The 27,820-nt window shown below is 44.9% G+C and overlaps 1 protein-coding gene across 5 annotated transcripts in view; it reads right to left on the bottom strand.

Annotated features, from left to right (window-relative positions):
• APOOL (apolipoprotein O like) overlaps positions 1-27,820 on the bottom strand; it is a 267,269-nt gene that overhangs the window by 138,360 nt on the left and 101,089 nt on the right. For 4 of the 5 annotated variants that reach the window (XM_029606577.1, XM_029606573.1, XM_029606574.1 and 1 more), the window contains one exon: positions 13,250-13,348. The exons of the other annotated variant lie outside the window; for it this stretch is intronic. In XM_029606577.1, the coding sequence (XP_029462437.1) occupies positions 13,250-13,348 (99 nt within the window). The remainder of the gene's footprint in view (positions 1-13,249; positions 13,349-27,820) is intronic. 5 annotated transcript variants of the gene reach the window in all.

Raw genomic sequence — 27,820 nt, 5'->3', positions numbered from 1 at the left:
TTCCATGCAGTAATAACAAAGGCTACAGATCTGGAAGAAAACCTAACAAGTTCTTACCTAGTGTTTGCAACAATGGCAGCTCCAGATTCCAACTATGCCATCTCCACATTCCCGAGAAGCTGCTGCATCCTGCGTAAAACAGCCCGAGACAAACACCCTTCACCAATGGAGGTCTGAACTGCCAAAGATCACAGCAGAGCACAACTGTTTTATGAAGGACTCAGACCTTCTATCCTGTGTATCTTTAACAGCCATGCTCTCATCCACAGTAACATATTTTTGCAAGTCACGGCCAACACTAGGGTTTCCACTTAGACTGAAAAAACCCCCCCAAACAACCTTCTTTATCCTCCCCGGAGAGAGCATATAGCCTGTTCATGGTCTTTCCCCCTTTGAGACCTCCATCCAGAGACTCCCATTCAGACAAGATCATGCGCATCACAGATTTATGAAAAGGAAAAGCTTTCAGCAATCTCCAGACTATCTTAAGGATGGAATCTCTATTAGGAGCCTTTTCTATGCTGGAACCTGACGTCCAGAGAAAAGAAATAACCTGAGAGATCAAGAGAGCTCCTTCTTCCAAAACAGTGACTGACAAGTCTTCCTCCTCAGAAGATAATTCTTCCCAGAATCCCAAAAGGCTTCTTACCTCTGCTGAACTCCCAGAGCAACTCCCACACCATCCTATATTGCTTGGGCACAAAGCACTTGCGAAGAGGAAAGATAGGGGAGACCCCAGGCCCCTCCCTTGCCAGGCTTCTGCACTGCACAGAAGACAGGAGGAATGAGTCTTAAAAATTGGGGGTGGGGGGGGGTGGGGTGACCCTGGGATGACAAACAAGGACCACATTGGAGCTCTAGAGCCTCCTCCACTGCACAGAACAGGACTGGAGGGCCAAAGTCATGCCACATGGTGGACCCAAGATGGTGGCCACTCCCAGTGCCATATGGTCTGTGACAGAGGCAGGGTCCATCAGCTTTTTCTGCTCCATATTACTACTGCACATGGGAGAAATGGAATCAGCTTTTCCAGCTCATTGGAAGAAGTCTCCAAGGCCCAGTCACAGTTGGTGCAGAAACAATCAGCTGTGTTGTAAATTCACCGGCTCCTGCACCTCACTCCTTAGTGCTCCAGTCTGTCTTGTCTCCCATGGATGCAGCCTTCTTTGGAACAAAACTCCTCCTAACATGAAGAAGGTAGTATCTGAATCCTTACAAAATGGCCAAAATTCCAGTGCTGGACACCAAAATGAAATGGTGCCTGAAGCCGAGGGACCAGCAAAAAACACAGAGCAGCAAAAAAGGAATCTAGCTTTCCCTACACAGCAAATATGTCATATTCCTTACATTCGAGCCACTCATTAAGCTCTATTAGCCACAGGCAGCTTGTTCCTTGCTTGTGCTCCTCATTCCTTTTTTTTTTTAAATAAAAAAAAAACAAAAAACGTTATAGAGCAACAAAAAGAGAAAAGGAGAAATAAGGTAAAAGTCCGGGAGGAGGGTAAGAAGGGAAATGGGTAGGAATGAACTCCAACAAGAAGCTATGGTCTGGTTATCCCCCCACCTTCTGCTCAGCCAGGCCCCAGAGGAAACTCTGGGAGCCTAGACCAGTGAGGCCCGCTCAACTAAGGAAAGCAGCTGTAAGAATTGTTGCCCAAGGAGACAATCCTGCTCAACTAGGGAGCCAGTTCAAGACTTTTGCCCTAGGAGCAAAGGAGAAACCCAGCAGACTGTAGGCCTGGTAGCTAATGATCCTACTTTCACCCATCTAGAAGCCAGGTGAGTGGCAACAGGTTACGGGTTGGCTCATGAGCTTGGAGACTAACAGAATCCCCCTCCTTAAGCCCTTCCCTGAAGGTCTGTGGCTTGGGTTTTTGAGAGAAATTGTCTGTGGAATTCCTTTACTTGGAGAGGTGCTCTGAGATTAGTAGCAGGCTCCCAGGAATTCTCTTCTAGCCCACAGTATTTTTATGTGATAAGATATTCAAGTTTGCTATGCCGTATACGAGAATCCAAAATTTCTCTTGCATCTCAGAGTGCCTCTTCTGAGTTCTCCACGAGAGTGGGAAGTTTTCTGGAGGGCCAGAAAAGGATTAGAGATTTCAAGAGTGACATGTGGAACTTTTTCTTGGAAGTCTTCTGGAGACCACTGTTTTCCCAGGGGGAACTGGAATAGCAGAAGCGACAACACTCTTTGCTGGGGAGTATCTGCAATGTCGTCCGTCAGAAAGGAGAGAAAGAGGGCATCAGTCCATTGGTTCTTGGCTGTTGGCTGGTAGCAGAGCTCAAAGTCAAACTGGCAAAAGAAGAGAGACCAGTGGGCTTGCCTGGGGTTTTAGTTGCTAAAGATACTCAAGGTTTTTATGGTCTGTAGAGATTGTGATGCAGTGGTTAGCATTCTCAGCATAATGGGAAGCTTTATTCTGGTAGGTCACAGGTCAGAGTTGCCGTAAGACAAGATAAGGTCCAATAAACCATGGCGCCAGGTGGTGTGAGGGGACACAGAGGTGTACATATTGAGTCCTTTACTTGAAACTGAGGTGCTGGTCGGCAAACATCCGTGTGCTTCTTGGCATGGTAGCAGCTCAAGATATTTCGTTGGTCTGTATAGAGGTCTTGAAGTTCTTCAGTGGTTAAATGGGCTGTGGGGCAAGTAACGGAGAATGGAAGAGGAAAAGGCACCTTGGGATATTTCCTACAGACCATGTGAAAAGGAGAAGAACCAGTGGCACTACTGTTCGTGATTATGATGAGAGAATTCTGCCAAGGGCAGAAGGGTGGCCTAGTTAACCTGCCTTTTGTTGATGTATAGTCAAAGGAAGGTTTTAAGGATTTCATTGACTCTCTTCGTCTGCCTGTTGCCCTGTGCATGCTAAACTGTGGTATAGTCCAAAGTGATGCCAAATTTTCAACAGAAGCTTCTCCAGTAGCGAGCCATGAATTGGACTCCCAGTCAGACAAGATATGAGACAGTAATTCATGATATCTGAAAGCATATTGGACAAAGAATCGGGTCAATTCTGGGGCCAATGAAAGTCTCGCGAGAAGTATATGATGTGCCATCTTGGAAAATCTGTCCACTATGACCCATATCGCAGTGAAACCATGTGAAAGGAGGAGATCCACAATGTGGGGGCTGTATTAGCCCAGTAAGGGCTATAACAGCCCCCAGGGTCGAACATGTACAGGTTTATGCTGCGCACAAATAGGGCAGGAATCCACAGGATTAGTGCCTTGCCATTAAAACTTGTCAGGATCTTGTTGGGAATGAAGTACCCGTTACAGGACATATAGAGCTATGTTCTGTCAAATGAAAGTTATTCGGAATGGTGTGAAGGCTTCCCGTTCAGAACTTAAGAAGGGCTGAAGTAAAATTCAATATAGATGATTTGCTGTGGTGAAAATTTACAATTATGGTCAAAGTTTGTAAAAACTGAAGATACCATTATATGAAAGATACACATCAGTTGAGGATATACATAATCTATAGCTGTGTGAAAGAAAAGATCAGCAAAGATATCATAAGAACTTTATTTGGAAACAGCAGTACCATAATTTGTGATTAACAGAAAGTGACTTCAAGCAATTTTATTAAAAACAAAATAAGAGAGTAAAAGACCAGTGACTGCAACAATTGGCATATAGAAGTTTCTGAGAATTCGGATCTCTTGCCAATTCTGAGGTCTTCTCTCTATCAAAAAACATTTTTTCAAAATAATTATGACAATAAATAAAGGTAAAATAGATTTTAATAGTTAGAATTTAACATAAAGTAATTGCAGTGATTTCTTGCAGCCAAAGATTCTAAGTATAGATAAACTTGTAGAATTAGTATAGAAACTATTCCACGTAGACATTAGCCTTCCCAACAAAACTTAAATGAACCAAGAAGAAGCTTGCCATAACCGTCCATTTAGTAGCTGGAGGCAGAGAGCACTGGCTATACCGGTTCCATTCATGACATTCATATGGGTGATGTCAAAAAAAAAAAAAAAAAAGGCCACAATTCTGCCTCCAATGCTGGATGACGGGACTAGACCCCATATTTCTGGATTGGTGGAGCAGAAGGATAAAGAAGGAACATATTTTTATGACCTGTTACTAGAAGCTATGATAATTTTAATGCATGTTAGTAACCTTTAAAAAGGACAACCTCAGATAAAAGCAAATGCCTTACTAAATGTGTGTTAAGGATAAAGTAAAGCATGTGATTGTGACCATCATCCACTGGATTTTTCAATTATTGTTCACACTGTCTAAAACTCTGGATCGACATCTGTCTGAGATGAGCCACCACCACTGCTAGGCATTTCGTGAATACCCTGGGGCTGAGTAAAGACCAAAGGGGAGAAGTTTTGTATTGTAATGTTGAACTCTGAGCTTGAAAGCAGAGGTATTGCCAAGAGGAAGGGTGAATTGGAGTAGGCATCCTTGAGGTCGATGGAGCATAGCCAATCTTTGGGTTGTAAGAGGTAGGATGTTCTTGAGAGAGGTCATCTTCAATTTTTCTCTCTGAATGTGTTGGTTTAGGAGACGGAGATCCAGAATAGGATGAAGGCCTCCTGATTTCTTTGGAATGAGGAAATATTGGAATAGAATCCTGATTCTGAAGATGAAGAAGAATTGTTGAATGGAATGCTGCAGGGTCAGGTTGGTTAACTCTGACTTGAGGGATGTTGTATGAGTGGGTACAGACCGTATTAGAGAACTGTGAGGAAGAGGTGGGATAGATTTGAAATTTAGTTGGTAACCCTCTTTTATAATGTTGATTACCCATTGGTCTGAGGTAATGGACTCCCAATTGATGAGGAAGAATTGAAGACTACCTCCTATGAATTCGGGGGTGGTGGGTGGCTGAATCGTCCTCAAAGAGATGAAGTTGATGGTTGTTTTGTTGTGCAGCTGGTGCTTGTTTTTGTTGTCTACTGTTGACTAGGTCGTCCCTTGTCGCAGCCTGTGGTGTGTGGACCTAGCAGAAGTATATGGCTGTTGTCTATACTGATTAAAGGGTCAAAAATATGCCCTCGGGGTAATACCGATGACGGTAAAATGGAGAGTATTTTTGCTGTTCTTCTTGTGTTTTCAGTCGTGTAGGTAAGCGATTGTACCGCTGCAGACTGCTCTTTGAGTCGAGAAACCATATCTGTAAACTGATCACCAAAGAGATTGCTTCCCACGCATGGAATATCTGCCAGTTTTTCATGGACGTCTAATCGAATAGCACTGGCTTTTAACCATGCAAGATGCCTGGCCGCAATGGCCGTAGCAGAGGCTCATGATGTTGACTCAAATGACTCAAAAATGGATCGAAGAAGATGTCTAAGACCTTCTTCAAGATCGAGGTATGGCTGCGGAAGAGTATTGTCTTCTGAGATGCAAACAGGGCATAGTTTTTGCAGAGTCTCAAAGAGGTTACTGCGTGGTGTAAAATTGGTGATGTTGAATCCTGAAGGTTAACATTGAAGCATGGTACACCTTCTTTGGCAAAGTCATCCAGGCATTTGCTCTCTTTAATTGGTGGGGCGTTGAAATGTAGCTTGGAGTGTTTTGCTCTTGAGAGAGCGAACTCCACTACAACAGATTGATGTGGAAGTTGAGGAGTCTCATAAATGGAGGAATTGCATATTTGTATTTTATATCAATCTTCCTGGAAGTTGCAGTAGTTGTAAAAGGGGTCTTCTAATTTTTTAAAAGAAGATTCTGTAAGACATCATGTGGTGGTAGTAGGGCAGTTGGTTCAGCAGGAGCCTCGAATATCTTTAGGATTCCCATCATTTCAGCCCTTGGGTCCGGTATTTTTCCCTTCGGGACTTGGAGGGTAGTTCCTACCTTTTAGATAAACTTAGCATAATTAAGTCCACTGGAGGAGAATTAGGCTGCGGTGCTCTTTCCGGGGAATCAGAAGGAAATCCGAAGAGTGAGAAGAAATAATGGAAATTTGGGAAGCCGGGCTGGTAGGCTGCAATTCCTGTTCTGAATAAGGTTCTCTTGGAACAGGAGACAGTGAAGGAGATGGAGAAGATTGCGAGGGGGAAATCAGGTGGTAAACGTTTAGCTTGTTCTAATTCTTGAAGAAAGAAGATAATGCCTCCTAGATTTTTGACATGGCTGATTCTGCCAGTGTTCCTGCGGAGGAATGTGTATTTTTTGCTTTCTCGATATTGAAGGAAAGTGAACAGAAAAGAGTCCACAGCTTGAGATGCAGACTTAATGCTGGGAGTTAAGTGACGTCTTTTGGCCAAAGGAGTTTGATCTGTGGAAGACAGGTCTTTGGATTTTGAAGCTGATGACTTCCCAGAAAAAGAGAAGTCACTCGCAATAGATTGTAATGATGGAGAGGTTCCTGCTGTGGAAAGAAACTCCACTTCAATGTCTCTACTGGATGTAGAAGCAGTAGGGGAAATCTCTTGGTGCTTTCTCTTTTGAGTCCTTTTCTTAGGAATGTTTTCTAAATTTAGAGATATTTGGTCCAAAGGGTTTGTGTTGTAGGGGCGGGCGTACTGTGCACCGGTTCCCCTTCTTTTCGCCTTAGTAGTACGGTTTACTTTATCCGAAGTATGTTTTTGACACCCAGCAGGGTGGATGGCCTATTATAAGAAAACATGGCTTACCGTGAGTCGGTGAATCCCCATGTATGCCAGCAGCCGGGCGGGATGCTGAGTCCATCTGCATACACTAAGGAAAACGAGATTATCAGGTAAGTAATCTCTACATTTCCTAGCGTGTAGCAGATGGACTCAAAACAAATGGGATGTACAAAAGCTACTCCCGGACTGGGCGGGAGGCTGCCCAAGGACAGTGTAGGATTGCCCTCGCAAATGCTGTGTCCTCCCTGGCCTGGACGTCCAGACGGTAGAATCTGGAGAAGGTATGGAGGGAGGACCACGTCGCTGCTTACATATCTCTGCAGGCGACAGCAGCTTAGCTTCTGCCCAAGAGGCCGATTGTGCTCTGGTAGAATGAGCCTTGACCTGTAGAGGCGGTGGTTTTCCCGCCTCCACGTAGGCTGCCTTGATCACTTCTTTAATCCAGCAGGCGATGGTTGGCCGTGAGGCCGCTTCCCCTTGCTTCTTCTCGCTGTGCAGGTACGAAACAGGTGGTCCATCTTTCGTACTGCTTCTGACATTTCCAGGTACCTGGACAGCAGTCTGCCGATGTCGAGATGGCATAGCATTCGACCTTCCTCCGACTTCTTCAAACCTTCCATGGTAGGCAAGGATATGGTTTGGTTGAGGTGAAAGTGTGAGACCACCTTGGGTAAAAAGGATGGCACTGTGCGAAGATGGATAGCCTCTGGAGTGATTCTGAGAAATGGATCACGACAGGATAGGGCTTGTAGCTCTGAGATGCGGCGTGTGGAACACACAGCCAGCAAGAACACCATCTTCAAGGTTAACAAACAGAGGGACAGGCCTCGAAGGGGGCTGAAGGCTGATCCCGCCAAAAATTCCAATACTAGGTTGAGATTCCACAAGGGCACTGGCCACTTCAGTGGCGGGCGAATGTGTTTGACTCCTTTCAGGAAACGTGAGACGTCTGGGTGCTTGGCAATGGTGTTGCCGTCACTCCTGGGACCTTAGCAAGACAGCGCTGCTACCTGAACCTTGATGGAGCTGAGGGACAGACCCTTCTGAAGTCCATCTTGTAGGAAGTCCAAAATGATAGGAATCTTAGCGGCATGCGAGTTGGTGCCGTGAGAGTCGCACCAGGCTTCAAAGACTCTCCAGATCCTGATATATGTTAGGGATGTGGAGAACTTGCGTGCTCGGAGGAGTGTATCTATAACCGGCTCCGAGTATCCCCTTTTCTTCAGTCGAGCCCTCTCAATGGCCAAACCGTAAGAGAGAATTGAGCCGGATCCTCATGGAGGATGGGACCTTGCCGCAGGAGGTCCCTATAGGGAGGCAGAGGTAGAGGGTTCCCTGCCAGTAGTCTTCTCATGTCTGCGTACCAGGGTCTTCTTGGCCAGTCCGGGGCCACTAGAAGAACTAGGCCTCTGTGTCGCTGAATCCTGTGTACAATGGCGCCCAGCAGGGGCCATGGAGGAAAGGCGTTATAACAGGATCCCCTGGGGCCACGGCTGTACCGGGGGCATCGATCCCCTGAGCCCGAGGATCCTGCCTGCGGCTGAAAATCTGGGTACTTGAGCATTGGACCTGTCCGCTAAGAGGTCCATGGCTGGCGTCCCCCATTGATCCACAATTATCTGAAAGGCTGTGGGTGACAGCTGCCACTCCCCCGGGTTTAGGCTTTCTCTGCTAAGGAAGCCTGCCGTCGTGTTGTCCTTCCCGGCAATGTGGACGGCGGAGATGTCCTGGAGATTTGCTTCTGCCCAAATCATCAGGGGAGCTATTTCCAGGGATACCTGTTGGCTTCTGGTTCCGCCCTGACGATTGATGTATGCCACCGTGGTGGCACTGTCTGACATCACTCTGACCGCTCTGTCGCGAAGTCTGTGGGCAAATCGCAGGCACGCTAGCCTGACTGCCCGTGCCTCTAGTCGGTTGATGTTCCACCTCGACTCTTCTCTGGTCCACCGCCCTTGGGCGGTGAGTTCCTCGCAGTGTGCTCCCCATCCGTTCAGGCTGGCATCTGTGGTGAGCAGAATCCAGGTTGGGGAAGACATTCTTGACCCCCGGCTCATGTGGCTGGGCTGCAACCACCACCGTAGCTGATACCGCACTCTGGCCGGTAGAGGTAGGCATTCGGTGTAGTTCTGTGATTGTGGGCTCCATCGAGATAGAAGGGCGCGTTGCAACGGTCTCATATGAGCCCGCGCCCAGGACACCACTTCCAGAGTGGATGCCATGAGGCCGAGGACCTGAAGGTAATCTCGAGCTGTGGGCCGGCTGGCGCTCAGCAGGGCCCTGCAGATGACTCTGGAGTTTTGATTTTCTCTTGGAGGTCAGGCTGACCTTGTCTTCTCGGGTGTCGAATTGGACCCCTAGGTATTCCAGCGACTGGGACGGCTGTAGGGAACTCTTGTTTAAGTTGACTACCCATCCGAGGCTCTCCAGAAGAGCTATAACTCTGTTGGTTGCCCGGTGGCTCCCCTCCGGTGACTTTGCCCTGATCAGCCAATCGTCCAGGTAGGGATGGACGAGAATTCCTTCCTTCCTGAGTGCCGCCGCCACTACTACTATTATCTTGGTAAAGATCTGCAGAGCGGTGGCTAACCCGAAGGGCAAAGCTCGGAACTGGAAGTGCTGATTCAGGACTTTGAAGCGTAAATAGCGCTGGTGATCCCGATGGATTGGGATATGCAGGTAGGCTTCCGATAGATCTAGGGAGGTGAGAAACTCCCCTGGCTGTACCGAATTCTTGACCGACCGTAGAGTTTCCATGCGAAAGCTGGGGACCCGTAGGTGTCGGTTGACTGACTTGAGGTCCAGGACGGGCCTGAAAGTGCCCTCCTTCTTGGGTACTATGATATAAATGGAATAATGCCCAGAATTTACCTCTTCCGCAGGTACTGGGATTATGGCTTTTAGGGCCAGGAGCCTCTGTAAGGTCACTTCTAGTGCCGCTGCCTTGAGCGGTGAACAAGGAGATTCCACAAACTTGTTCGGCGGAAGCCGAAAGAAATCCAGGTAATATCCCTCTTGGATGATGGCGAGGACCCACTGGTCCGAAGTAATCTCGACCCACCTGCGGTAGAAGAGGGTTAGCCTGCCCCCTATGGCTGCTACCCCCGGATGGGTCGGCTGATTGTCATTGTGGGTTGTGGCCGGGGCCGGAACCTGAGCCGGTTCTCTTCTTGTTATGCTTAGTCCGAAAGGACTGGTTCCTGGCCTGGGAACGAGGTGCTCGATAGCGAGTCCTGTAAGGGTTGAAGCGCTGCGAATGTCTACCTCTAGATGGTCTAGAAAAAGAACGCTGGCTCCTCCTCGCCCTGTCTTCTGGTAGATGGGGTAATGGGGAGGCACCCCATTTAGTAGCCCAGCTCTCGAGATCGCTGCCGAACAGTAAGGAACCCTTAAAGGGCATTCTTGTGAGTTGTGTCTTGGAGGACGAGTCGGCCGCCCAATGACGTAGCCAAAGCTGCCTCCTGGCTGCCACTGAAGAGGAGACTCCCTTGGCTGCCGTACGAACGAGGTTGGAGGCTGCGTCAGTGAGAAATGCGAGAGCGGATTCCATGTCTGCTCCCTGGGTGTTGTTTCGCGCCTGTGATAAACAGGAGCGCGTCACCACGGTGCAGCAGGTCGCGATTGGTAGGGATATAGCTGCTACCTCAAAGGCTTGTTTCAGAATGGTGTCCATGCGTCGGTCATGCGAATCCTTGAGGGCCGCTCCCCCCCTCAACTGGAATGGTGGTGTGCTTCACTATTGCGTTAACTATGGCGTCTACCCTGGGGCACGCCAACAGCTCTTGGATGCCGGATCCAGAGGGGTACATGCCTGCCAAGGCCCGACCCCCTTTAAATGAGGCCCTCCGGTTGCCTTCCATTCCAGATCGATTAGCTGCTGTGCTGCCTGTTGGAGGGGAAAATGGTGAGCCGGTTGGCGCAGGCCCTCTAACAGGGGGTTCATTTTAGGGCCCCCTGGGGTATCCTGGCCCGGAATGGCCAGCTCCGATAGGCATTGCGAGACCAGGCCTGAAAGATCCTCTTTCTGAAAGAAGCGCCTCATGGTCCGATATGGCTCTATCTCCGAGGGAAGTTCACCCTCCTCGGGGGGCTCCTCACTGTCCTGGGAGCAATCCGAATCCCCATAAGCGGGGCTGTCGGGTGGTGAGTGGCTGCGCCTAGGTCTCGAGGGTCCAGGGACCGGATCAACCGGGACGGAAAGACCCATTCGAGGAGCCCGGCCCGCTAAGTCTGGTGTGTTCCCTGAGGAACCGTTGGGCTGGGGCCGGTCCTGTCCTGGGACTCCCATGGCCTCCTCACATTGGGCACATAGAAACATAGAAATGATGGCAGAAGAAGACCGAATGGCCCATCCAGTCTGCCCAGCAAGCTTCCTCGCTCTGTGTGGCTCTGAGGTTGCATGCTGAGCAGAGGCTTAGAGCTTTCATGCCAGATTCTGGAGGTGCCGGCTCTGCGGCCGCATGGGCTCTCTTATGCTCCATTCGCCTGAAATTCGGTATCGCCCAATGATGTGTGCTTAACAAGTGCGCATAACAGCATGCACCTAGAACGGGCGTTTTATAGATGTGCGCCTATCCACGGGCGTCTTAGTAATGTGCGCCTATCCACGGGCGTCTTATAAACGTGCGCCTATCCACGGGCGTCCTATCAACGTGCGCCTATCCACGGGCGTCTTATAAACGTGCGCCTATCCACGGGAATCTTATCAATGTGCGCCTATCCACGGGCGGCTTATCAACGTGCGCCTATCCACGGGCGGCTTATAAATGTGCGCCTATACACGGGCGGCTTATGTCTATACGCGGGCGGCGTACAATGTGCGAACAACGTGCGCCTATCGCGTGCGCTAACAACGTGCGCCTATCGCGTGCCTAACAACATGCGCCTATCGCGTGCGCTAACAACATGCGCCTATCGCGGGCACTTAGCTTAGCAACATGCGCTCATCGGCTTGAAGATGAGTAGGCAGGCAAAAATGGCGACCTCCTTGGCGTGCTGCCTCGTAGGCAGGCCCAGCAAGTCCACACTTCCTCGGAGACCAAGTAAAGATATACGCCTTACCTTGTCTTCGGCGCTTCCCGGCTGCGACCTGGGCGGTCTCCAGCTGCGGGGGAGAGTACCTTCAACCGCCGCGCATAAGGAAGTGCGCCCGCTGCCTCTAGGCCGCTCCCGAACTCGTCTCGCTCGGGGGCCAAGTCCATGCCGGGACCGAGGCTGCCTCCAGGCCGCGCCCAGGGGCCAAGCCGTGCCCGAGCCCTTCTCACTCGGGGGCTAGGTCCCTGCCGCGAACCGGCCACCGGACCGAGGCTCTTACCTCCGAGGGACCACGGAAGTCAGCTCGGGAAACTCAACTGGGTGAGTGACCGCCAGGTATCACCGCAGGAGTGCGGGGCTGGACTTCAATAGATTTCTTCTAGGAATTTAGTCGTTAGAATTTGGAAACACGCTCAGCGAGTGTGAGGTAGCTCCAAACTGCTTTGGAGACAGAAATTACTGATTTGCGGCACTTCCTGTGGGGGTATATGTACCCGTGCTGACGTCAGATCTGTCTCCAACTGCTAGCACGAGCACACTATACCCATTTGTTTTGAGTCCATCTGCTACACGCTAGGAAAATTGTATTTTAATTTTAAAGCAGTCCAAAATAGTGGAGTGAAATAATCACACACAAAAGCAAAGAATGCAACAGCAAGATGAGTGAGTTCAGTGTCTTTGCTATTCCATGCTTCAAAACACAAGTATCAAATCATTCAATTGCTGTTTTATTCACAAAACTCCAATAAGATAAGCGATTTCACAATGTTACTATCCTCTGATATGGGTCGTGTTTCGCCGGGGAGGCTGTGTTGGGAGGTGCTATTACTAGCAACGGTGCTATTATTAGCAACAGTAACATGGAATAGACTTAATTTTTGGGTACTTGCCAGGTTCTTATGGCCTGGATTGGCCACTGTTGGAAACAGGATGCTGGGCTTGATGGACCTTTGGTCTGACCCAGTATGGCATGTTCTTATATAAAGGTATACACCTTACATCATTTGAGAAGACTTACCAGAGTAACAAGGTGTATAGGATATTGCTTAAGAGGTCTTCCTCACACATCCTTGCTGTTGTATTTTTAAACATATATTGCATGATCTATAATTTTGAGCACATGAAGAGGACACACTTGCTATGCTATTTTCCTCAGACACAGGCTAGGAAAAAAGCCTTAGTAAATTAGGCTCAAATTACTCTGAACTTTTAAAAATTAAAGCAAAACAAAAAAAAAAACCACAGCTCTCTCCTGGTTTTTGTCAGCAGTTTTATTTTTTTTGCTATCCACATTGAAGAATTTTTGTGTGTTTTCTGTTGATGACAGTTCGATGTCATAGATATGTCATAAAGGATCCAGAAAGTATAAAATGAACTGTTCACTACTCCCACAAATTTTTTTTATTTAACATTTTTATATACTGGTATTCGTGGGAACATCATATCGGTTTACATAGAAATTGTAATTGTAACACATGGCATAGAACATGCCTAAAAATATTTCACAAACGATTTGTGAACAAACAAGCAACAATTAGCCACAAATTGTGAATTGCTAACTTCATGTAAGAATTGACAATCAATTTGATATCATTTGATACATATTAAGAAAATAACAAATGTCTTACCTCTTCTTGCCAAAACTAGACCAGTTAATCCAGACACAATAATCAGAGTTAATTTTGGGAGAAATTCTGGAGGCGGATCATTTAGGTATACAAATATATCTGAAGATAGAGATAGTACTGGCAATTATTATTAAATAATATATCAACCACTTATCAATTTTTAATGAAAATGAGGGTAAACTTGTAACAAAAAAAGAGGTACTACAAAAAGCAACTATAAACAGTTCATAAACAAATTATGACTTTTTTAGCACCGCTTACAATATAAAAGTTTCATCACAATAATGTCAGAGAAGGAAGCAACTTATGATCAACATATCTCAACATAAAGCTGCAAACAAAAATAAGGAACTGAAATATTCTAAACAATTAAATGGGTAGGGATTGTGATTTTAAGTTTCATTTTTTAACCAGTCTAGCTGTTTATTTTCATATAGGTTTATATTTTTATTTCATATTAACATTTTATCTTTCTGTTATATAAAATGTTCAATTTTCAAACGGTCAAGCTGTATAATTTTGGGAATTAAGTAGCTAGATTGGCCCCTTTGAAAACTGACAGGATAAACAGCTAAATTTCTTCACCTAGTTTTACTCAGCAGTTACATTTAGCTGTTCAAAAGGTAGTTAATATAGGAGGAATTCTCAGGATCAAGGGGAGAAGTACTTAGCCACTTAGCTAGGCAAATAAGTTTAGCCACAAAACTGAGGAAAACAAATTGCTGTCCTAAAATTAGCTGGCTGTGTGTTGACCCTGGCAGCCCCAGCAATCAACTCCTTTCCTCTATCTTGGCAGCTAAAGTAAAACCTCCCTGAATTTAGACACACAATACTCTTCTTCCTAAATTCTGAATCTCAATCATTCCCATCCACCCTCCCAAAGCCAGCACTGCTCTCAGCTCTGCAGTATCACTTACTGGCATCAATTTGAACTTGGTGTTGAAATTTGGAGGAGGGTAAGCAGATCTTCTACCTACTTGGGATAGCGGAGGGGGTGGGTAGGATGTAGAGACTTTAGGATTCCAGGGAGGAGAAGTTTTACTAAAGATGGGGAATTGAGAGGGCAGGAAATTATGAGTTCAGAGGAGTTTAATGAACATTTGGGATTTGAGGGATGGGAGAGAAGAGACTAAGGGTCCAAGAGGGATGATTTAATCTTTAATAGTATTTGGGTTCCTTTTTTGAATTATGTGGAACAGAATGTAGTTCAAAAAACACCTGTATAGTTATGTTTATTTAAACTAAAAAAAAAACTTCATTGATTTCTTTTTCAGATCTGTAAGGAGCATTTATTTTCATTGTAACATCTTCTAATCCTACTGGGTCCAATATTCAAAGATATCTGGTTAACTAAGTTAATCTGGATATAATTTATCCAGATAATTTAGAAGGGATATTCAACAGCATAGTAACATAGTATTGAAAGCAGAAAAAGACCAAATGGTCCATCCAGTCTGCCCAGCAAGCTTCCCACGGCAGCAACTACCACTCCGTGCAGGCTACTCCCTTGCCTTGTGTTAAGGATAGTAATACTTACAAGCAAAACCAAGCAACTGTCAAACCCATAACAAAATTACTGCCACATTTTTTACATGGTGAGCAGCCTTCCTGATCAGACATTGCTGCTTGAACGTTCTTTGCTTTTGGACTTGGCTGTAGAAGCTTTATCCCCAATGTCAGTATATTAGTACCCCAGACCGTAAAAGTCGGGGCCCAGCATTGGCTGTCTTCAGAATCCAATACCCTTTTTTCACCTCCGTTAAAGTGGAGAGTAATGTTCCAGTTGTGTCAAAATCATCAAGGCTAATTGGTTAAGGATAGTGATCCCTCATGTCTTCTAATTAAGGGTACTAACTACCGCTCTGTGCAGGTTAGCCCCATGCACCCTTTTCTTCATCATCATCCTCAAGCCTTTAGGAATCCACAGTGTTTATCCTATGCCCTTTTGAATTCTTTGACTATTTTCATCCTCACCACCTCTTCCAGAAGGGCATTCCAGGCATCCACCACCCTCTCCATGAAAAAATATTTCCTTATGTTGGTTCTGAGTCTTCCTTCCTGGATTTTCATTTCATGACCCCTAGTTCTGTTTTCTTTCCAATGGAAAAGGTTCAAAGTTTGTGTATCATTAAATCCTTTCAGATATATGAAGGTCTGTATCATATCCCCCTGCATATTCTCTCTTCCAGGATGTACGTATTCAGATCTCCAGCCTCTCCTCATAAGTCTTCCAATTAGACTACACACCATTTTGGTATTCCTTCTTTGGACCGCCTCCATCCTATCTCTATCCTTTTTGAGATATGGGCTCCAATACTGAACACAGTACTCTAGGTGAGGCCACACCAAGGACCTGTACAAGGGCATCACTACCTCCTTTTTCTTATTACTTATTCCTCTCTCTATGCATCCTAGCATTCCTTCGGACAGGGAAGACACTATCATCATTATTTATTTATTTATTATTTATTTAACATTTTTCTATACCGACCTTCATGGTTATATACCATATCAGGACGGTTTACATCGAACAGGGGTAAAAATAACTAGGTAAAGGAAGAAACAAAGTTACATTAAACGAGGACCGTGAACTTGGAAGCTTAGGTAGCTGGAAGAAAAAAGATAAAGTTAAGTTAAAAGGAGAAATAACAAATTCCGGACTAGAGATAGTTCGGATTAGAGTTAGTCCACATGTTAGAGTTGGTATCCATGCTGTCCAGGTAATCAGAGGAGTAGATAACGTCTAATGTTAGTTGAAAAGCGCCTCACCATCAGGCGCCAGCGAGCGGGGAGGCCACCCTTCATCCTGGGCCCCCGCAAGAAGTGAACACCATCTTAAATAATAAAAAAGAAACGGAACTATCATCAGGAGGTGAAGGAAATGGGTGACTGCGATGTGTGACCAAGCCTCTCCCCCGACGTCACTGTGAGCTCCGGCGGCGGTTGAAAAGTGCCTCACCATCAGGCGCCAGCGAGCGGGGAGGCCACCCTCCATCCTGGGCCCCCGCAAGAAGTGAACACCATCTTAAATAATAAAAAGAAACGGAACTATCATCAGGAGGTGAGGGAAATGGGTGACTGCGATGTGTGACCACGCCCCTCCCCCGACGTCACTGTGAGCTCCGGCGGCAGTTGAAAAGTGCCTCACCATCAGGCGCCAGCGAGTGGGGAGGCCACCCTCCATCCTGGGCCCCCGCAAGAAGTGAACACCATCTTAAATAATAAAAAAGAAACGGAACTATCATCAGGAGGTGAGGGGAAATGGGTGACTGCGATGTGTGACCAAGCCCCTCCCCCGACGTCACTGTGAGCTCCGGCGGCGGTTGAAAAGTGCCTCACCATCAGGCGCCGCGCGCCGTGCTTCATTTAATATTTTTTCTTTTACGTTTTCTGTTAAGTAACCTTTTTTTCAAGTCCCTACCTTATGCCTTTGTTAACAATTTTATTATAAATGTTCTCTGTATTTGACTATGGAAATATTTTTTCCTGCTTTTTCTGTTTTATGTAAACCGGTATGATTTGCATTTTAATGTAAGAATGTCGGTATATAAAAATTATAAATAAATAAATAAATAAATAACGTGTATCCCAGGGTTCTGGGAAGGCTAGGCGGAACAGCCACGTTTTGAGTTTTTTCTTAAAAGTTAGCAGGCAAGGTTCCAGCCTGAGTTCAGCGGGGAGGTTGTTCCAGATGGCTGGGCCTGCTGTCGAAAATGCTCGGTCCCTGGATGCAATGAGTCGTGTGGCTTTGGTTGGAGGGGCTTGTAGCGTTCCTTTGGATATTTCTCTCATTGGCCTATTAGAAGTATGGAGTTTTAATGGGATTTCAAGGTCGAGATAAAGGAGATCGTAGATGGATTTGTGTATTAATGATAAAGATTTGTGAAGGACTCTGTGGTTGATTGGTAACCAGTGTAGATTTCGGAGGATGGGTGTAATATGATCACTCCGGTTGGTGCTTGTTAGGATTCTGGCAGCAGCATTTTGTATCATCTGAAGTGGCTTAATGGTTGAACTGGGTAGTCCTGTGAGGACTTATTACTTATTCCTCTCTCTATGCATCCTAGCATTCCTTCGGACAGGGAAGACACTATCATCATAAGGTCTCTTGTCAGTCAACCAGTTAGTTTGCAATCCATGCCACTACTTTGGCGCCCACTCCCAAGCTTCTCATTTTGTTCACTAATCTCCTATGCAAGATCATATCAAAAGCTTTGCTGAAATCCAAGTAAATCACATCTAATACTCTTCCTCTATCCAATTCTCTAGTCACTGAATCAAAAAAAATCAGATTTGTCTGACAGGACCTTCCCCAGTGAATCCCTGCTGCCTCAGGTCCAGCATCCTACTGGATTATAGATAGTTCATTATCCTTTCTTTCAGGAGATTCCTTTAATTTTTCCACCACCAAGGTGAGGGTAACCGGTCTGCAGTTTCCAGCCTCCACTCTGCTCCCACTCTTGTAAAGTGGGACAACCATAGCTCTTCTTCAATCTCGAGATACTAGTTCTGTTTCCAGGGATCTACTGAACAGGTCTTCCAGCAGACCAGTGATCACATCTCTAAGCTGGAGCTCATCTGTCTCCATGGCCTTGTTCACTTTCAGTTTTCCTAGATCTTCCCATACATTCTGTTCTGTAAAAGGAGTTTAGTCTACTCCACCCCCATCTATATTCTTGTCAACAAGCAATGGTCCTCCTCCAGGGTCTTCTTTAGTGAACACAGAACTGAAGTATTTGTTTAAAATTTCCGCCATTTCTTCATCTCTCTTTAGACATGGCTCCTTGTCGCCTTTCAATTTCATTATATCACTTCGGACCTTTCTTCGTTCTCTGATATATCTGAAAAATGTTTTGTCACCTCGATTTAACTCTTTGGCAATCCTTTCTTCCACTTGACCTTTTGCTTTCCTGATTTCTTTCTTTGTCTCTCTCAGTTTCACCAGGTATTCCTCCCTATGGTCCTCTTTTTGGGATCCTTTATACTTCTTGAACCCTGTTCTCTTTATTTTTTCAGCCACCTCCTTTGAAAACCAGATTGGTTTCTTATTCCTCTTACTTTTGTTTACTTTTCTAACATATAGATTTGTTGCCTTTGTAATAGCTTTTTTAAAATTTGGCCCACTGTTGCTCCACCTCCATTTTCTCCCAGTCTTTTAGTTCTTTGTCCAGGTATGTCCCTATTTTGACAAAGTCTATGTTTTTGAAATTCAAAACTCGGGTCTTCGTGTGCTTCTCTGTATCCTATTTGCTATATCAAATCTTACCGTTTGATGATCACTGGTGTTCAGATGGGTACCTTCTCGGACATTAGAGATATTCCCCCCCCTTTAGTGAACACCAGGTCAAGTATCACATTCTCCCTCGTGAGTTCCATTACCATTTGTTTAAGCAGAGCTCCTTGAAGGGTATCCACTATCTCTCTATTTCTCGTAGATTCCGCAGAAGAGATTCTCCAGTCTACATACAGCAGATTAAAATCTCCAATGAGTACCACTTCTCCCTTCTTTCCTACCTTTTAGATGGCTTTGACCAGATCTCTGTCCAGTTCTTTTGTTTGAATCGGAGGCCTGTAGACCACACCAATAAGAATGGATGCATCATTATCTTTTTTTTCAGGACGGCTCATAATGTTTCTTCTCTACTCCATGTCCCTTGTACATCAGTTGCTTGGATATTGTTTTTTAACACTACAGAAATAGAAAACTGGTACAATATGTGATAGATACTATGACAGTGCTCAAAAAAATGAGGGTTTAACACGTCAATTAACTCATTCGTATATGTCATCACTTCCTACACTGGATATTGTTTTTGATATAAAGAGCTATTCTTCAACCTTTTCTGTCCTCTCCGTCATTTCTTCACAAGTTATAGCCCGGAATGGCTATGCTGCTGAATATAACCAGATATGTTCTAGTTAGCTGGATAATTTATATCCAGACAGCTTTAGACCTGCTATTGAGCAGGTCTAACTTATTCGGTTAACTTAACCCGATAAGGCTGAATATAGACACTTATCCAGTTAAAATAACTAAGTTGCCCTGCCTCGATCCGCCCATTGCCCACCCCCAAGATATCTATCTAGTTTAGACAGATAAATACTTATCCGACTAAATGGTGGCTACTTAACATAACTGGATATTCAGTGGCTACCACTTAGACAGATAAGTCCTACTTATCCGTTAAGTATCGTTTCACTAATGGGCCCACTGTTTTTATATTTATACAAGATATGTTATTCTTTTATTCAAAATGTTATATTTAATAAAAAATAAGTTTAAAGAAAGTGACATTTAAACCTATCAATTTCTTTTCCCCTCAGTCTTGCCAGTCCAGATGAGTGTGTTATGTACTCCTGCCAATAGATGGAGACAGAGAAAAAATATTCAAAGCTGACTTCACTCCCATTTACAGGAGTCTTGTGCAGGCTGTAGCCTTTAGTTCTTCAATATTCTTTATCTAGGGTTTCTGATTTTGGGTTTTAACCAATAAACCTTGATTAAACATCCCCAAAGCAAAAAAAAAAAAACATCCCCTAATCCACTCTACCCCTCCTTTGTTTACCTTGGAACCTCTGCTTTGTTTTTGTGCCTTTTCCATGCTGACTCCTCAGCTGCACAAATGTATTTATTTGATTCAACCAGGAAAGATACCAAACAATAGTATCTGGGCTGCAAAAACACCGATTTTTGGTACCCCTCTAAATAAGCTCCCCACCCCAGGCTGGACACAACCGTGGTTAGGACAATTTAAACTGGAGGAATTTGGAAGGGCATACACCCTTATCAGTCATGCCTAGCAGTGCTCCTATAAATTCCAATTGAAATGATGGACTCAAGTAGGATTTGGGATAACTGATGTCAAATCTTAGTAACTCCAACACCTGGATGGCTCTGCTTATAGTTTCTGTGGCACCAACTTGAGATGTGCTCCTGATCAGTCTTATCAAGGAAGGGAAACACATACACCCCCAATTTGCATAAAGCACCACCATCACTGCTAGATATTTTGTAAAAACATGTGGGACTGACACCAGGCTAAAGACAGTACGTGTTATTGGAAATAATAATTCCCTATTACAAATAAGAGGCATTTTCTGTGACCTGGAAATCTCTGCATCTGGGTGTAAGTATCCTTTAGAACAGGGACAGGCAATTCTGGTCCTTGAGTGCCACAAGCCAGTTGGGTTTTCAAGATATTCACACTGAATATTCATGAGATGAATTTGCATGCATTGCCTCCATTGCACGCAAATACATCTCATGCATATTCATTGTGTATATCATGAAAACCTAAACAGCTTGTAGCACTCGAAGATCAGAGCTGCTTACCCCTGCTTTACATCTAGAGCACATTGCTAGTCCTCTTTTTCTATAAAGGGAATCAAGGTATACAGGAAAACTATCTTAAAATTTTCCCTTTTCAGGAACTTGTTCAACACCTTTAGGACTAGGATGGGACAGAGTCCACCTGATTTCTTTGGGATCAGGAACTACTTTGAGTAAAATCCCTGCCCTCTCTCCCCTGGTGGAATGGCTCAATTGCTTTAGCCTCTAAGTGGGAGAAGAGCTCCATTTGCAGCAGTTCCTGATGCTAAGAGCAACCACATGGGTTTAGGTGGGAGATTTGGAGGGATGTTCAATAAGTGTAGTCTTATAATCTTTTGTATAATACAGGAGACCCAAGTATCCATAGTTATTCTGGGCCAACAGTTTATGTAAAACCTCAGCCTACCTCTGACAGGAAAGTCCTCTAGCACAGATACTGGGATCTCATCTATGCTCTCTATGTTCCAGTCCAAAACCTGTCCCAGGTTTTGGCTGTGATGTTGGTTGTGGCTTTGGAGCCCTCAACTGCAGAGGGTGAACATAAGAATCCTGCTGTTGATGGAACTGAGGGGTGTAAGAAAACATCTCCTCAGCTGAAAGAAATGCCTCCTCAGCACTCCACCTGGTACCTCCCCATTGAAGAGGGTAGGTCTGGAGAGGACTGAAGCACTGCACAGTGGTCTTTAATCTGAACCACCTCTTCCTTGATTGTGTCTCAAAAGAGACTCTACCCACAGCACTGCACATCTGAGAGTCTTTTTTGGATATTTGGTTGGGAATCTGAAGCCCACAGCTAAGCAAGTCTGCAGGCACAAATACCCACTGCAGAGACTCTTGATTTGGTCTTGAAAATATCAAAAGTTGACTAAACCATACTTTTTCCGCACTCCCTACTCTTCTACCAGTGCTTAAAGTAGTCATGCTGCTTCTGACGATGCTGTTCTGCTACTTTTTTCAACTTCTTCAGAATGTCCCACATATACTGGCTCATCAAGAGCTGATAGGACACTACAGGCACTAAGCACAGCCCCCTTAAAAAATAAAAAAAATTAAAACTTCCCTCCCAAGTCTGTCTAGGGCACAAAAATCCTTCCCTGGGAACACAGGAATGGGCTCTGTACCTTTTGGCTCTCTTAATAGTGGACTCACCACTGCTAATTGGTGAGGCAGTCGCTACTTCTTGAATCCTAGAGCCTTCTGGATATGATACATTGCATTTACCTTCTTATTCACTGGAGCTACAGAGCGTGCGGACTCTCCCACATCCTTATCTATGCCTCCTGAAGGATTTCATGGACTGAGACTGCCATAATATTCTGAAGGGGCTCCATAAATTGGAGAAATGTCCAACATCTTTGTTCTGTATTCTTCCTCCTCCTGTAACATAAATGGAATGACCTCTGCCATTCTCTTGACAAAGCTGACAAGGGAGAGATCCTTGTGAGGAGACTTTCTCAGTTACTATGGAGGAGAGAGAGATCGGAGTGAAGACCTGTTGACTCCTTCTGATGAGAGAAGTCTTTAAATCCATAGCCATATCCCCAGGAATATTCCGAGTCTGAGCCTAACTGGTGTGGATCTGGATCTCACCAGGCTAGCAGACTAGGATTCAGGTAAGGAAGTGCTTGTCTTAAGGGCTGTAGACCCCCAATGAGTTCCTGTGTCTCATGGAAGTTTCCTCCCTCAATGGACTGGAAATCACTATTGGTACGGAGGCAACTGATGTCGATTCCAGTTCAGGAACTGGCATTGGTGCTATTCTTCTAGGTGGCAGCTAGAATTCCAATATTGGCTGGGTGACTGTCTGCGGGGATAGTGATGTAGTCAATGCTGGAGTATAGGAACTCTGCATCTTTCAGTCCAAGGACTATTGAATTTTCCTATCTATCTCCTCCTCAAAAATTACTGATGCCAATAAGGCCTGGGAGGCAAGAAAGGAGGTTGCTTCTTTCAAGGATACCAAAGAGTTCGATGCCTAGACCCTTAGAGACTGATGCAATTTTTGGAACTCTACCAAGGATGAGCTCTCCTCACCACAAGAATGCTTCAGGGGATTCAATGCTGCTATCAGAATGTCCTGCTTCCAGCATTGTGCACTGATGGACACCGATAGAAATGCTTCGTGGTCTTTGCCCGATGCACATCAGAGCTCCTTGGTGCTGCAACCAAAGAAGCTGAACCCTTCACTCTCTTCAAGTGGGTGAAGACAGTCCACTTCCTTAAGTTCTTCCTAATGTTTGATGCTGAGGGGCCTGATGCCCTTCCGATGATGATGCACTGTCAGCAGGCTGCCTTCTTCCAAGCTACGGGCCAGGACTTCTGCAGTGCTACACAGCTGGCTTTGGTCCTCACCTAGACACGGACCTGTTGAATTTCTACTAGGAATCCTGTCTCCACTTCAGCTATAAGGCTCATTCCTACGGCACAAAATAACCATGAAAGAGACTCTAAATCTATTCTCTGCAGGAGACAACTATGAAAAGCCAGCTGCTCAGGCTCCTAACCTCTTTAGAGAGGGAACGTAGCCTTACAATACTGGGTACCACTCTGAGAGGAATGCAAACTGAGTCACGTGTGGGTCCTAGTGCCTAAGATACTTTATTCAAGTCTGTTGCCCTGGAGCCTTTGACCTGCAGAACCATGCTCGGGGTGAACATGGAAAAGGGAGACCTGAACAGCCAGAGAAAGGCCTCAAGACCTTGATGTTAAAGGCCATAAGACCAGTTTCTTCTTTGGATACAAAAGGGCTTTCCCTATATACCAGTGATTGAGAAAAAAACTAATTGCTGCTCGAGGTAATTATCAATCAGCCAAGGAGTTCCACACCTGCATAACCCCGACTGCAGCTAAAATGTCTTTCCTCCTCTGAATGGCTCTGAATTGTCAATAGACTGACTAAAGGACGTCTAAGAGTTTTCTGCCTAGAGAAGCTTTTACTACCTCCTGTCCAGCAGGAACCTGAAGTCATGGTTAGCATAAAGGAAGAGCCTGATAGCTGTGAGAAAGGATTCCTGGATAATTAATTCATCTGAGAAATATCTGGTAGTAACCCCTGAGGAGATTAGGGGAAACTATCCTGTAAATCCATATGGAAAATCCTATTCTGCATGGGGACCCAAAAAATAGGAAACCTTGCAGCCCTTTCTGAGAAACCAAAAATAAATAATACTATGCCTCTGGCCTCTTTTCAAAGGAGAGGCAGAGACCCATATCTGTGACTGATAGAATCAGCCTAATACCACTGCCCCCAAGACTTACACTGAGGGCAACAGGAAAGTTCCACAGAATGGTATCCCACCACCCAGAGCAGAAGACCAAGCGTTGCAAAGTATAAGCATGCCAAGAACACAGCAGCCTGCAACAAGGGTCCACCTCAGCCAAATTCACTTTCCTGGACTACCTCCCTGAGGAAGGAAGCATGCTATCTGAGCAGTTTGCTTGTAGCTTTGAAGTAGCCCTATCAAGACTGGTATTAAGAGTGAGCGGGAAAGCAGGGATTCTGAGAAGCACTCTTAGCCAGCTTCTGAACTTTGGTCCCTAAATTTCCAGGTCTAGCCATAAGACAGTTATCTCTTAGGAAGGATAAACTGTAAAACAAGGCCAAAACTGTAATGGCCACTGCTCTGTGGGGAGCTCCCAAGAAGCAGGCTGTAAATACTGTGGCCATATTGGAATAGCCTCGGTTAAGAAGCAAATAAGGTGGAGAGGATGAGCAGTATACACTTTGGTGACAAACCATGTATCGATAGTATAGTGCTAGAGGTTCTGGGATCCTTGTAGAAATAATCAGATCAAAAGTCAAGCATCTCCAACTTTTATTCAAAAGTGCAGTAGGTTTTGGTCCCCCAACATGGACCGCATTTCGCCACTAGGGTTGCATCGGGAGGGACAGATGCCCAAAACACGACTAGTTGCACAGCACCAGGGAAGGTTTTCTTCAGAAACAGCTCCAAATACGTGTGAAGGAAATGCAAGGACTGCAAAAATGTATTTCAGAAGGCCCTTGTGATAGCATCTCTGATCGCAGAGGCCAGGGGATGTAATGTATACTTGTGTCTTTTTTGTATAACAATCGATAGTGACAAGTGCCAGGACATAGCACTGTTGTTTACACTCCTCTATGGTGTCAAAGGGTTTCAATTGTAATACAAAAAAGACACAAAAGTACACATTATATTAGCTGGCCTCTGTGATCAGAGATGCTATCACAAGAGCTGTTTGAAATAAATTTTTGTAGTCTTTGCATTTCCTTCATGCATGTTTGGAGTCGTTTCTGAAGGAAACCTTCCCTGACGCTGTGCAACCTGTCTAGTTTTGGGCATCTGTCCCGCCTGACGCAGCCCTATTTATTTATTTATAACTTTTTTTTTATACCGAAGTTCAGGTAACAGAATTACTTATCACTCCGGTTTACATTATAACAAGTAGAAAACAATGACAACATATGTCTTACAATGAACAAGGGAGTGAACAACTTGGATAATATAACATAACATAACTAGGAACAGTAGCAGTATGCACTATTAGAGCGAAACTAGCGCATGGGGAGGGAGGTTTGCTAATGGGGGGGAGGGGAAGGAATGTTGTTCATGGAGGGGGGGAGGAGGGGGAAATTTCTTATTGATGAGTAAAAACATGAGCATAGGTTCTGGACGTCAACAGTATGAAAACAGTCTATGGGAGCTGTGGAAGACTAAGTAAGTTAAGGGAATGCTTGACCGAATAGCCCTACTGGCGAAACACGGTGCGTGTTGGGGGACCAAAACCTACTGCACTTTTGAATAAAAGTTGGAAATGCTTGACTACATTTTGCTCTGATTATTTCTACAAGGATCCCAGAACTCCTAGTGCGATACTATCAACACATTGTTTATAGCCTGAGCTAGGCCATATAGGGGATCTAACTGATGTATTACATAGCCCCACCATGTGAGATTCACTAACTGAATCCTTCTGGGAGCTGCAGGTCCCCAAATAGGGAGGTTTGAGATCTCCCTCCTCTGCACATTGTTATCTGCGGGAAAGGTCACCATGGCTTCCCTCCGAGGGATGTTGGACCCAACAAAGGAGGACTTGAGTCATGAAGCCATTACATATAGCGCTGCCTGAGGAGGGAGAACATAAGAACATAAGAAAATGCCATACTGGGTCAGACCAAGGGTCCATCAAGCCCAGCATCCTGCTTCCAACAGTGGCCAATCCAGGCCACAAGAACCCGGCAAGTACCCAAAAACTAAGTCTATTCCATGTAACCATTACTAATGGCAGTGGCTATTCTCTAAGTGAACTTAATAGCAGGTAATGGACTTCTCCTCCAAGAACTTATCCAATCCTTTTTTAAACACAGCTATACTAACTGCACTAACCACATTCTCTGGCAACAAATTCCAGAGTTTAATTCTGCGTTAAGTAAAAAAGAACATTCTCCGATTAGTTTTAAATGTGCCCCATGCTAACTTCATGGAGTGCCCCCTAGTCTTTCTACTATCCGAAAGAGTAAATAACAGATTCACATCTACCCGTTCTAGACCTCTCATGATTTTAAACACCTCTATCATATCCCCCCTCAGTCGTCTCTTCTCCAAGCTGAAAAGTCCTAACCTCTTTAGTCTTTCCTCATAGGGGAGTTGTTCCATTACCCTTATCATTTTGGTAGCCCTTCTCTGTACCTTCTCCATCGCAATTATATCTTTTTTGAGATGCGGCGACCAGAATTGTACACAGTATTCAAGGTGCGGTCTCACCATGGAGCGATACAGAGGCATTATGACATTTTCCGTTTTATTCACCATTCCTTTTCTAATAATTCCCAACATTCTGTTTGCTTTTTTGACTGCCGCAGCACACTGCACCGACGATTTCAATGTGTTATCCACTATGACACCAAGATCTCTTTCTTGGGTTGTAGCACCTAATATGGAACCCAACATTGTGTAATTATAGCATGGGTTATTTTTCCCTATATGCATCACCTTGCAGTTATCCACATTAAATTTCATCTGCCATTTGGATGCCCAATTTTCCAGTCTCACCAGGTCTTCCTGCAATTTATCACAATCTGCTTGTGATTTAAATACTGTGAACAATTTTGTGTCATCTGCAAATCTGATTATCTCACTCGTCATATTTCTTTCCAGATCATTTATAAATATATTGAACAGTAAGGGTCCCAATACAGATCCCTGAGGCATTCCACTGTCCACTCCCTTCTACTGAGAAAATTGCCCATTTAATCCTACTCTCTGTTTTCTGTCTTTTAGCCAGTTTGCAATCCACGAAAGGACATCGCCACCTATCCCATGACTTTTTACTTTTCCTAGAAGCCTCTCATGAGGAACTTTGTCAAACGCCTTCTGAAAATCCAAGTATACTATATCTACCGGTTCACCTTTATCCACATGTTTATTAACTCCTTCAAAAAAGTGAAGCAGATTTGTGAGGCAAGACTTGCCCTGGGTAAAGCCATGCTGACTTTGTTCCATTAAACCATGTCTTTCTATATGTTCTGTGATTTTGATATTTAGAACACTTTCCACTATTTTTCCTGGCACTGAAGTCAGGCTAACCGGTCTGTAGTTTCCCGGATCGCCCCTGGAGCCCTTTTTAAATATTGGGGTTACATTTGCTATCCTCCAGTCTTCAGGTACAATGGATGATTTTAATGATAAGTTACAAATTTTTACTAATAGGTCTGAAATTTCATTTTTTAGTTCCATCAGAACTCTGGGATGTATACCATCCAGTCCAGGTGATTTACTACTCTTCAGTTTGTCAATCAGGCCTACCACATCTTCTAGGTTCACCGTGATTTGATTCAGTCCATCTGAATCATTACCCATGAAAACCTTCTCCATTACGGGTACCTCCCCAACATCCTCTTCAGTAAACACCGAAGCAAAGAAATCATTTAATCTTTCCGCGATGGCCTTATCTTCTCTAAGTGCCCCTTTAACCCCTCGATCATCTAACGGTCCAACTGACTCCCTCACAGGCTTTCTGCTTCGGATATATTTAAAAAAGTTTTTACTGTGAGTTTTTGCCTCTACAGCCAACTTCTTTTCAAATTCTCTCTTAGCCTGTCTTATCAATGTCTTACATTTAACTTGCCAATGTTTATGCTTTATCCTATTTTCTTCTGTTCGATCCTTCTTCCAATTTTTGAATGAAGATCTTTTGGCTAAAATAGCTTCTCTCCTCCCCTTTTAATCATGCCGGTAATCGTTTTGCCTTCTTTTCACCTT

This window comes from Rhinatrema bivittatum, chromosome 6 (assembly GCF_901001135.1).
Source record: "Rhinatrema bivittatum chromosome 6, aRhiBiv1.1, whole genome shotgun sequence".
Lineage (NCBI taxonomy): Eukaryota > Metazoa > Chordata > Amphibia > Gymnophiona > Rhinatrematidae > Rhinatrema > Rhinatrema bivittatum.
The sequence above is the reverse complement of the archived record's forward strand: the minus strand, read 5'-3'. Positions and strand labels throughout refer to the sequence as shown.